Source organism: Amblyraja radiata, chromosome 24 (genome assembly GCF_010909765.2).
Source record: "Amblyraja radiata isolate CabotCenter1 chromosome 24, sAmbRad1.1.pri, whole genome shotgun sequence".
Taxonomy (NCBI): Eukaryota; Metazoa; Chordata; class Chondrichthyes; order Rajiformes; family Rajidae; genus Amblyraja; species Amblyraja radiata.
Window position 1 is genome coordinate 17308102 of NC_045979.1, and position 12868 is coordinate 17320969.

The 12868-nt window shown below is 42.2% G+C and overlaps 1 protein-coding gene across 1 annotated transcript in view; it reads right to left on the bottom strand.

Moving 5' to 3' along the window:
- itpr3 (inositol 1,4,5-trisphosphate receptor type 3) overlaps positions 1-12868 on the bottom strand; it is a 196339-nt gene that overhangs the window by 23689 nt on the left and 159782 nt on the right. Inside the window, exons 43-49 of the mRNA XM_033042496.1 lie at positions 11669-11779; positions 9016-9111; positions 7421-7522; positions 4663-4746; positions 4117-4218; positions 1572-1764; positions 837-962 (exon numbers count right to left, since the gene is read on the bottom strand). Coding sequence (XP_032898387.1) covers positions 837-962; positions 1572-1764; positions 4117-4218; positions 4663-4746; positions 7421-7522; positions 9016-9111; positions 11669-11779 — 814 coding nt within the window. The remainder of the gene's footprint in view (positions 1-836; positions 963-1571; positions 1765-4116; positions 4219-4662; positions 4747-7420; positions 7523-9015; positions 9112-11668; positions 11780-12868) is intronic.

Below are 12868 nucleotides of genomic sequence, written 5' to 3' on the forward strand. Positions count from 1 at the left end.
GTCCAATCCCTTAAGAATTTTATGTTTCTATAAGATATCCCCTCATCCTTCTAAATTCCAGTGAATATAATGATCATGGATAAATGTCGTATTCCTTCACCTCACTATGTGAAGAAGGGTCCTGACCCGAAACATCGTGTATCTGGATCCTCCACAGATGTTGCTCTTTGTGTTCCATACAAGATTGCAGTTCCTTATGTCTCAAGGCATGTCTCTGATTTAGGTACCTCCAACAATTCTAGTATATTTGGTTCTAGTTTTAATTAGTATTATTTTTTATTAATCAGTCATTAGTACTATTTCAGTGTTATCTATGGGGTATCTTAATAGCTAGACTTTGGAATTAAGGCTAAACAATACAGTGGTGAAGCAGGTAGATCTACTGTCTCAGCGTCAAAGGCCCGGGATGACCGTAAGTGCTGTCTGTGTGGAGTTTGCACGTTCTCCCTGTGATTATCTGTGTTTTCTCTGTGATGCTCTATTTTCCTCCCATATCACAAAGAAATAAAGTTTAGTAGGTTAATGGGCCACTAAATGCCCTTATGTGTCGGTAGTGGTAGAAAATAAACTAGTTCATGGTAATGCGTGAAGAATATTTTTTTAAATGGGATTAATCTAAGGTGGATGGTTAAAAGGTTGGTGCTTACTCAATGGACTGAATGGTTTGTTTCCATATTATATCTCCCTATATAATTTATTTGAATGGCAAAGTACATGGTCTTTATCTGGATTAAATGTTAAAAGCAAGGTCATTCATTTAGTGTTAGTCCAAACCGTCATGGATTTATTAATCCATGTAGAAATTGTTTGCATCACGTAATCCATGAACAGCCTACCCATTGAAGTTGCTTCTCCGTATGGATAGAAAAAGGCAATGACAAGGTTGATGAACACGGCGAGGTTGAAGGAGATACTACCCCACAGCGTCATTCTCCTGGAGAACCAGTACAGCAGGGGCATACCTAACCAGAAAAGACAACAGTTATGAAAGCATGAAAAATAAGATCAGTAGTAGTGTAAATACAGCACAGTAGCGCAAAGGTAGAGTTGCTGCCTTACAGTGCCAGAGACCCAGACTTGATCCTGACAATGGGTGCTGTCTGTATGGAGTTTGTACATTCTCCCTGTGACCACGTGAGTTTTCTCCAGGTTCTGCCGTTTCCTCCCGCACTCCAAAGACGTGCAGGTTTGTAGGTTAATTGGCCTCTGTAAATTGTCCCCAGTGTGCGGGATAGGGCTAGTGTATGGGGTGATCGCTGGTTAACCCACAGTCCCAGACACCCAGGTTTAATCCTGACCACGGGTGCTGTCTGTGTGAAATTTGCACGCTAATGCACTATCGACGGCGTGATTTTCCTTGACTGAATAACATGCAAGCAAAAGCTTTTCACTGTAGCTCGGTGCACATGACAATAACAAACTAAACCAATTAGGTCCAGCCAACCCCTACTCCACTCGAATCCCTTCCCATCATTTCTTATCTAAATCTATCAATGTAACAAATTTCCCAACGTGAATGCAAAAGTAGTTACCGCTCTGAAACACAAAAATATTTTTGGACGAGGTCTTACTTCTGAGTTTCTTCTGCCATATCATCTCGTTGTAGAGGAAGTTGGTCATTTCAAAGAAGTCGCTGACTTTGCTGCCTTGTTCATCCTGTTCTGTAGTGTTGATGATCCTCTGCTTGGACTCGATGGTTAAATATTCACAGATGGTGGGCATGGGAAATACAATCTGCTCCATGTTGCGATCATTCCGAATAATCTGGCAACCCACAAACACACGTGGAGGAAACAGTTAATGCACTCTAATACCATCGTGTTCCCTGCTGCATTGTCCCCAACCCAATCCACACATTTAATACAGGTCCACCGAATCCTCGCCGACCATCGATTCCCATTCACGTTATGTGCAGCACACTGGCGCAGTGGTAGAGTTGCTGCCTTACAGTGCAAGAGACCTGGGTTCCATCCTGACTACGGGTGCTGTTTGTACGGAGTTTGTATGTTCTCCCTGTGACTGCATGGTTTCTCTCTGCTATTAAACATTTTTGGCTCTTGCAATGTCTTGAGCATGCATAAAAATCAGCTGCTGCTCATAAGTAAATTCTTAAACCCTGTTTTTACCAGTCCATCTGATTAAATTCAATTAGATTTATTTACTGGATGTACTTCAATTCAGAATGTTCAGTGACCACCTGGACTCCACAGTGACCGCCTGAGCTGATCTTTGACTATGCACCATTTGCAGATCTAACAGTCAAGACTATCACCATCTTGTTCTTGACTGAGTGGAGTTTGCACGTTCTTTCCGTGACTTTGTGGGTTTCCTCCGAATACACCGGTTTCCTCTCACATCCAAAGACATCCCAAAGATCTCTGCAAGTTGCCACTAATGTACAGGAAGTGGATATGAAAATGTAATAACAGAACTAGTGTGAACCGGTGATCGATGGCCGGCGTGGACTCAGTGGGCTGAAGGGCCCGTTTCCATGCCTAAAGCTCTAGAAATATTAGGTTTCATAACATTTTAGAATTAATTTTTTTATAATTTTCCTCCACCAAGATGAGAATAATTAACTTATTTTAAAGGAATCCTAAAGGTGTCCAAGAACCATGAAGATTTATTATCCTTGATCATTGTAATCTATCATCTTATTGGCCAAAAAGGCAGCATCACTGAATGAAACAAACTTACACTCCCAAAAGTTAAAATGGCAAAACACAAAAGAGACATTTTTCGCACATTTGGTAAAATTTCATTATTGGCTTATTCTGACCACAATTGGAATTGATATCCCAAATGGGTTTCAGATTGGGATAGATTAACTTAAGTAGACGAAAAGACCAAGAACTGTCTGCTGTATAATATATTGCAATGCGATTTCTCGTAAATGTGAATGGAATTTGAGAAATATGAACTTAAAATTATTTCATTGCTCATTTTTATTTGAATGAGGTAACAAATATTTTATAACAAACATCATTCATATTTGAAACCAGAGGCAAACCAATGTGCGCAATGTGGTAGCTCCAAACAACTATCGCTGCCTTTGATACGAGGATGCTTAGTTTAGGTTAGTTTATAACCATGTACTTCACGCTGCCTAAACAAGGACCAGTCATACCCCGGTCACTCCCTTCCACCAGGCAAGAGATAGGGAAGTTTGAAAACGCCAGATTCAGGGACAGTTTCTTCCCAGCTGTTATCAGGCAACTGAACTGTCCTATCACTAACTAGAGAGGGTTCGTGACCTCTCATCTACTCATTGGAGACCTTTAAACTATCTTTAATCAGACATTACTGGACTTTATCTTACACTAAATTTGATTCCCTTTATCCTGTATCAGTACACTGTGGACAGCTCGATTGGTTCGGCAATTTGAGCGCCCTGGAGAGGAAAAGACTACAAAAAGTAGTAAACACTGCCCAGTCCATCATCGGCTCTGACCTTCCTTCCATCGAGGGGATTTATCGCAGTCGCTGCCTCAAAAAGGCTGGCAGTATCATCAAAGACCCACACCATCCTGGCCACACACTCATCTCCCTGCTACCTTCAGGTAGAAGGTACAGGAGCCTGAAGACTGCAACAATCAGGTTCAGGAATAGCTACTTCCCCTCAGCCATCAGGCTATTAAACCTGGCTCGGACAAAACTCTGATTATTAGCAACCACTTTCTGTTATTTGCACTACCAGTTTATTTATTCATGTGTGTATATATTTATATCATGGTATATGGACACATTTATCTGTTTTGTAGTAAATGCCTACTATTTTCTGTGTGTTTAAGCAAAGCAAGAATTTCATTGTCCTATACAGGGACACATGACAATAAACTCACTTGAACTTGAACTTGTATAGGCTCTTCACTGACTGGCTAGCATACAACAATAGTTTTTCATTGTACCTCAGTACACGTGATAATAATAAACTAAACTACATTTTAAAATGGTCTTTTGGTATATTACACATTTCTTATTGTTTCTACGACCATAATAAGACTATGGCCCAGGATTTTTAATCCATAGCATAATATTAATTAATTTGTTGGATAAAAGCTAGTCTTTGCCTCCCACATGGACAGGGTGTACTGCCCAACCCTGTTCAGACCTTACCTCTATCTGTGCCGTGTGCTTTGAGTAGTAGGTCAAAGGATCTTCCTCCTCTTGAGGAACCTGATTGCCAGATTTCAGCATTTGCATATTATTGAGCATGAGCTGGAAAAAATTGGAAAACTTGTTAAATCATCAATTCACAGATTTATTCCTGCCATTTATCAGTAACCTGGTGATAATCTGCACATTTTACATCATTTGGCGCATGTTTAATTTAGAGATGCAACATGGAAACAGGCCCTTCGGCCCACCGAGTCCACGCCAGTACACCTAGACACCAGGGACAATTTACAGAAGCCAATTAATCTACAAACCTGCATGTCTTTGCAATGTGGGAGGAAACTGGAGCGGTCAGGGAAAACCCACGTGTTCAAAAGGAGAACATATAAACTCTGCACAGACAGCACCCATAGTCAGATCGAACCTGGGTCTCTGGTGCTGAGAGATCGCTGCGCCACTGTGACAAACACCAATTCTGATGGAGATTTATGTACTTAAGCATGAAGATTGTGCAAACAAGCGTGTTTATTAAATTCACTGACTCACCTTCGAAATGCCTTCTTCCACCTCCTCCTGCACACGTTTGATTGGCTTCAACAACTGCTGCAGCTGTCTGTTGTGGCGGGACAACTGGAAGACAAGATAAAATTAGACATGAGAGATACAGCATGGAAACAGGTCCTTCGGCCCATCGCATCCATGCCGACCACCGTTCACACCAGTTCTATGTTATCCCTCTTTCTCATCCACTCCGGGGGCTCTGCATTGCGAGGAGCAATTTACAGAAGCCAATTAACCTACAAACCCACACATCTTTTGGATGTGGGTGGAAACCAGAGCAGCCGGAGGAAACCCATGCGGTCACAGGGAGAACATAGAACTCCGCACAGACAGAACCCGTACAAAAAAGTGTGCAAAAAAAGTGTGCAAAAAATTAACAATGGTAAAGGAAACAAACGATTTTTGGCTGTGTGTTAGGTGGGAACGCGTTACAGCCAATGAAACCCAACAAGACAGCTTTGAAGGTGGCTCAACTTGGGTGGGGAGGTAAGGGGGGGGGTGCAAGGGTTACTTGAAGTTAGAGAAATCAATACCTATGCTACTGGGTTGTAAGCTGCCCAAGTGGAATATGAAATGCTGTTCCTCCAATTTGCATTTGGCCTCACTGACAATGGAGGAGGCCAAGGACAGAGAGGTCAGTGTGGGAATGGGAAGGGGCGGGTTGTTCAGCCTAAATGCAGTAACCCAGATTATCACACAAACCAACCTCCCTACCATCGACTCCATCTGCACTTCATGCTGCCTCGACAAGGCCGCTCGCATAATCATGGACCAGTCTCACCCCGATCACTCTCTCTTCTCCCCTCTCCCATCAGGCAAGAGGTATATAATTTTGAAAACGCAAGCCTCCAGATTCATAGACAGTTTCTTCTCAGCTGTTATCAGGCAACTAAACTGTTCCTCATCAACTAGAGAGCTGTCCTGACCTCATTGGAGACCTTTGAACTATCTTTAATGGGACTTCATTGGACTTCAATGTTTTATATCTTTGCACTAATTGCTGTACCCTCTCTCGTGTATCTTTGCACTGAGGACGGCTTGATTGTCCTCGTGTATAGTCTTGTTACTGTATCACGGTACACGTGACAATAATAAACTAAATTAAACTAAACAAACAAGTTCTATTTTAAATGGAAAAGAATCCCACAATATCCCATTTTGTGGTGGTAACTGTTTTTTCTCCAAAACTATTAACAGTTCAACAAATAATTCATAAACGTAAAGAAAAACTCCAATAATTCATTATCCAACTGCTTGGACATTTCAATATTTCATCATCTGGCTCAATAGGGTTGCTGCAGTCTCACGCCACTCTCTAAAGTTCCTTTCCCATTAAATGTACCTACTTCACTAGAAAAATATATTATTCTATTGTGAAACATCTTTTACAAAATGTGTAGTGAGGTATTAAGAGAAATAACACCCAACTATCCAGATAGTCCATCAATCAATCACTCACCAATGTCTCGAGCATGCTGGATTGTTGAATTTTTACTGTATTCATTCAATTGATGAGAATTATATAACCTTGGTTTAGCTAACAGCACTTTCAACATGGTTAGTAGGTTGAGTTCCAATCTCACTCACTACCACCCCTGGCAGCGCGTGCCAGGCACCCACCATCTTCTATTTAAAAAACCTGTGCGCTAATCTCCTTTGATCTTTGCTCCATCTCACTTAAAACTATGACAATTCCACCCTCGGATAAAAGGTTTTCACTACCCTATTTATGTCTCTCGTTATTTTATATTTTTCTATCAGGTCCCCCTGAACTTCCTTGAGTTTCAGAGAAAACAATCCAAATCTGTCCAACTTCACTTTATAGCTAATTCCCTTTAATCCAGCTAGCAGCATAGTGGCACAACAATAGAGCTGCTGCTTAACAGCGCCACAGACCTGATTTTGATCCTGACTACAGCTGCTGGAGTTTGTACATTGTTCCTGTGATCCCCATTGGTTTTCTCGGGTATGGCTGGTCATCGTGGACTGGCTGGGCTGAAGTACCCATTTCCAGGCTGTAAGTATAAGATCGGTAATTGTGGTGCAGCGGTAGAGTTGTTACCTGACAGCGCCAAAGGCCTGGGTTTTCTATCCTGACCAAATCATGAGAGGACTAGATCGTGTAGATGCACAGAGTCTCTTGCCCAGAGTAAGGGAATCGAGCACCAGAGGACATGGGGTTCAAGGTGAAGGGGAAAAGATTTAATTGTAATCTGAGCGGTAACTTTTTCACACAAAGGGTGGCGGGTGTATGGAACAAGCTGTCAGATGAAGCAGTTGAGGCTGGGAATATCCCAACGTTTAAGAAACAGTTAGGCAGGTACATGGATAGGACATGTTTGCAGGGATATGGACCAAGCACAAGCAGGTGGGACAAGTGTAGCTGGGAAATGCTGGCCGGTGTGGGCAAGTTGGGTCGAAGGGCTTTTCCACACTGTACCACTCGATGGCACTATGATTGCCGGTGCTTCCTGTACAGAGTTTGTACGCTCTCCCTGTAACCGTGTGGGTTTTCTCCTGGTCCTCCCACATGCCCAAAACAAACAGGTTTGTAGCTTAATTGGCTTCTAAAATTGAAAATTGTCTCTAGTGTGTAGGATAGTGCTAGTGTACAGAAATCGTTAATCAGTGGGCTGAAGGGCCTGTTTCTGCGTGTGTCTCTAAAGTCTAAATTAGAGTCTAAAGAGAACAAAAAAAAGGGAAAATTATGACATTATATAAAATAAAATCCACTCAGCCTCACCTGCAACGCTAAGATATAAATATTATGTCCCACATTTCTTGGGGAAACCTCGGAATTCTCACATTCTTTTTCTTGGTTGTAGGCTTTCTGTATAACGTCAACCTTGAAGAGGCAATGTTTAAAGAGTCATTGAATACCAAGGCCAAGCATCCACTGGCCTTATTAGAACATAGCTTTCATATTTTCCCGTTTTCTAAGCAAGAAAAATCAAGGGACAATGGACAGCAAGAGATTTGGAACAAAAAGATGAAGTTTTTCTGTTAAAATCAGCCACTGTTCTCTGTTAGCTAACCCCTATAAAACCGATCACAATAAGTATACCTTTAAGTCAAGCTAAAGCTTCCAACCCAGCGCTATGAATGTTGCTTCCTCTAATTTCAAGTATTGTAACTCCTGCATTCCCTCCCCTCCCTCTCCCTCCCTCCTCCCCCCAGTTATCCTACTAATTCCACTGAAGACGAAAATGCTGGAGAAACTCAGCGGGTGAGGCAACATCTATGGAGCGAAGGAATAGGTGACGAGACCCTTCTTCAGACCCATCTAGTTCCATTGTTCGCTTCCTTGTATCCCTCTTGTTATCACACCTTCCCCAACCAACAATGGGCTATTATAGGCTCCACCCTTCCTGAGGTCATCTGTTGCCGGCCACGAGTTGGTCTGGCCTTTTCCCGCCGACAGTTTATTTCCCCCACCACCACCACCACCCCCGTCCCCCCTCCCCTCCCACCCGACCTCTGCTTTCAGTCTGAAAAAGGGTTCCTACCCAAAACGTCACCTATCCTTTTTATCCAGAGATGCTGCCTGACCTGCTGCGTTACTCCAGCTATTTGTCTACCTACAAGAAATGTGGAACCCACTGGTGTAACTCATTTTTGAGTACAGGGTTTGGCTGAGCTAATTTAGTATAGACTTTTACAAATTCTATGAGCTTTCATCGGGAATATATATATATATATATATTGTGCAAAACAACATATTTTAGTATGTACGAGGGGTTTTGCCTGTTAATTTGTGTGCAGTATTAAAAATTCAGTCGTATGCCTGAATGCTGGACTGGATATCCTGATGTGGATTTCAACCTGAAATGTGCAAAGTGATAGACTTGTTGTGAATGCCTATTATGTTTTGTTGTGCTGAAGCAAAGCAAGAATTTCATTGTCTGATCAGGGACACATGACAATAAACTCTCATGAATGTTGAATCTTGAAAGTTTCTGACTAAAAGGAACTGAGTGCAGGTACACCATTCATTTTCGGGCACCTTTGGTTCCAGAGCCTTGCTGGATTATCCATTTTGCCGGACCAACAGAGGTCATGTAATAATAATTCAACAATACACCTCTGACCCACTAATTTTACACCAACAGTGTCACTAAAGCACCATGGACTGCTAGAAACTTAAATTAACAAAGAAGTAAACAATTAACTCTTTCAGGACAGAGGCACACGTCCCGAACAAGTAGTGCACACGCAATACTCCGGCAAATTTGTCCAGAATAACAGGTGCCGGACCATCAGTTGCCAGAAAATCGGTGATGGACCTGTAATACTAATGTTATATTAATACTCGTTCTGATTAATAGTTAAGGCACTCACCAGTTCTTGGGGCCTCATATTGAAGAGGATTCTCTCTGCGCTTTCAGTGTCATACCTACTTTCCATAAGTCCAAGTAAAAGCTTTGAAGCATTATCCTGTTAATAAAAAAATAAAGGCCAATAACTGGCGTTTAGAGGCTTGTAGGTAGGCTCATATATACACAGGGAATGGCAGGATATGGATCGTCTTATTAGTAAGGGCATCAAAGGTTACGGGTAAGGGGCAGGAGAAAGGGGTTGAGGGGGAAAAATGGATCAGCCATGATTGAATGACAGAGTAAACTTGATGGGCTGAATGGCCAGATTCTGCTTCTATGACTTAAGAACATGAATGGTGGAGATGAGTCAATGGGCTGAATGGCCTAATTCTACTCCTATATAGTCTATGTGCTCGCAGATGACATTAGTTTAACTTGGCCTCTTGTTCAATATGGTGTTGCAGTGGTACAGCGCCAGAGACCAGGGTTCGATCCTGACTAAGGATGCTATCTGTACAGAGTTCGTATAGTCTCCCTGTGACCGTGTGGGTGTGCGTGCTCCAGTTTCCTCCCACGTCCCAAAGACGTGCTGGTCTGTAGGTCAATTGGCTTTAGTAAATTGTAAATTGTCCCTTGTTGGATAGTGCTAGTGATCGCTAGTTGGCGCGGGCTCGGTGGGCCGAAGGGCCTGTTTCCGCGCTGTAACTCTAAAGTCTAAAGACATATTCGGCTGTTGGGCCTGCTCCCGTGCTGGAGTGGTCTATGTCCTTTGTTCGAACTGTGTATTTGATGTCAGTATTGGCAGTCAAAAGCAAACGAGCTTCAATAAATTCTGAATTGCGTTATCCATCTGCAAAGTATTCCCCTTGGAATTTATGATGCATATGCATGATGGCCGAGGCAGATACAATAGTGGCTTTGAAGAGACTTACAAAAGCATGTGCATAGGCAGGGAATGGCAGGATGTGGATTAGGACAGATTCGGTGGGCCAAGGGCATGTATCCACGCTGTATCTCTGAACTGAAGATTACTCATCGCGGTAATAGGCCCTTCGGCCCGACACATCCATACCAACCGCTCTAAACTAGTCCCATTTACCCGTGTCTGGCCCAAATCCCATTTTAAAAAATCCTGTCTATGTACCTGTCCAAATTAATTTTAAATGTTGTCATTGTACCTGTCTCAATGACTTCACATGGTAGCTGAAGCAAGCACAACATGACATTTAAAAGACTATGAACATTTCCCAAAACAGGCATCTCTCCTCTCTTTTCTTAGTTGACTTCTTGTCCCTACTTCAAACATGTCTTAATACATCTGATCCTGTCTCCAGATGAGATTTACAGTGGACAAGAAATGTGTTTTTTAAGCCTGATCAACTTTAATTAGTGAGACTGAAAACTTTGGAAAATATTATGTTTATCAGATCTACAAAGTCAAAAATGCCGGGAATGGAGGGATATGTATTGTGTGCAGGCAGATAAGAGTTGGTCTTGGCATCATGTTCAGCACAGATATTGTGGGCCAAAGGGCCTGTTCCTATGCTGCACTGTTCTATGTTTTACATTCTAAGTTAACTTTTCTATGATTGTAAGATTTATGGGCTTTTATATTTTAATATAAATTTAAATTTGTACTTTCCTGCTTCACATATCAACATATATATCACAGGAATACATAAAGATAGCCTGGTAAAATCGTTTAATCAATCTCATTCACATACACCACTGATTGCAGGCTGATCAAATGCAGATTAATAAATGTTATCTATCGCAGATATTTTTTAAAGATGCTTAATGGGATTAAGCTAATATTGCACAGTTTACAGAGTCAATAAATGTCAAGATTGTCCAGGAATATATTCAATATAATTTTAATCGTCACCGACATCAACTAACTCTCAATAAAAATATCTGTCCTGAAATTGACTCAGCAAGAAATAAATATTAACCCCGTCTTCTCTCGCCATCATTGATCAATAACAACACTAGGACAGCACAGTGGCACAGCTGGTAGAACCGCTGCCTTACAGCACCAGAGAGCTGGGTTAGATCCTGACCTCGGTGCTGTCCGTGTGCAATTTGCACGATCTCCCGGTGACCGAGTGGGTTTTCTCTGGGTACCCCGGTTTCCTCCCACATTCCAAAGACATATAGATTTGTCAGTCAATTGGCATCGGTAAATTGTAAGATTGTAAATTTGTCCCTCGTGTGCTGGATAGTGCTAGTGAACGGGATGATCGCTGGTCGGCTTGGGCTCGGCGGTCCGAAGGGCCTGTTTCTGCGCTATATCTCTAAAGTCTAAAGAATGGGACTGGGTGGGTACTCCTACAGAATATAAGTGTCATTAATGTGGTAATGGTGATATAATTCACAGACTATGGCCACACTGCCGCTGTGGTAATGGAAACCTATCAGTTGGGTTAGATCTTAAAGTTGACTTCTGGCACATGTGGGAAGTGGATGCAATAGTGGTATAACATAGAACTAGTGTTAACAGGTGATCGATGGTCGGCATGAGCTCAGTGGGCCGAAGGGCCTGTTTCCATGCTGTATCTTTCAACCTTTCAATCAAAATTCCACACTAGAAACATTTTACAGTGTAGCTTTAGTAGTGGATTGCAGTGAAATATTGGATGACATTTACTGTCAGTATTCACGACAGTTCTGCTTACCTTTAACTGCAGCACCAGATCCATCCTGTACTTGCAGAGTGGGCTGATATCGTTCAGTATCAGTGCCGTAATAATGTCTATGCCATTGCACTCGTGCGCTACAATGCAGGTCTGGAAAGTGAAATAAAATAAACTGAAATATCTTACGGCAGAGAGGAGGAAGTACATTCAAAGTTAGTAATTTAGTAAAACTCTGCTTTACATCAACCAATAAAGGCCAAGTTATTAAATGTTTTACTAAAGGTTTGCAATAGGATTTGCAATTGATTTATTTCCTTTCCCCACTTCATGAACTTCCCTTGTTTTGTTTGACTGAAAGATGCACCATGCAAACAGGTTCTTCAGCCCACCGAGTCCACACCAAATATTGATCACCCGTTCACACTCGTTCCATTTTCTCATCCATGCCTTACACACAAGCAAAAATGTATAGAGGCCAATTAACCTACAAATCCACACATCTTTGAGGTGTGGCAGGAAACTGGAACATCTGAAGAAAACCCACGCAGTCACTGGGAGAACATGAAAACTCCACACAAACGGAACCAGAGGTGAGGATTGAGCCCGTGTCTCTGTGAGGCACCAGCTCTACCAGTGCTCCACATAGAAACATAGAAAATAGGTGCAGGAGGAGGCCATTCGGCCCTTCGAGCCAGCACCGCCATTTTTTGTGATCATGGCTGATCGTCACCAATCAATAACCCGTGCCTGCCTTCTCCCCACATCCATTGATTCCACTAGCCCCTGGAGCTGTATCTAACTCTCTCTTAAATCCATCCAGTGATTTGGCCTCCACTGCCCTTTGTGGCAGGGAATTCCACAAATTCACAACTCTCTGGGTGAAAAAGTTTTTTCTCACCTCAGTCTTAGATGGCCTCCCCTTTATTCCACTCTGTGTTTCTTAGTGTTTTTCGAATATTAGTTATGCCTAATATTCCCGAAATAGCCTTCTATAACTGAAGTAGGTCCACACTTGAATTGAACCAATGTATGGACATATCATTTGTTTTTTTATGTCAAACGAAAATCCCCACTGTACCAAGAGTCCAAAGTTAACCCGTAACTATGTGGATATGGTTCAATGATACAGGTCCACCACCGATTTTCCGGCAACTGGTGATCCGGCACCCCCTTTAATCCAGACAAGTTACGAGAGAGCACTTGAATTCCCCCTGAAAATGTGTCGCCTAAGCTGGGTGA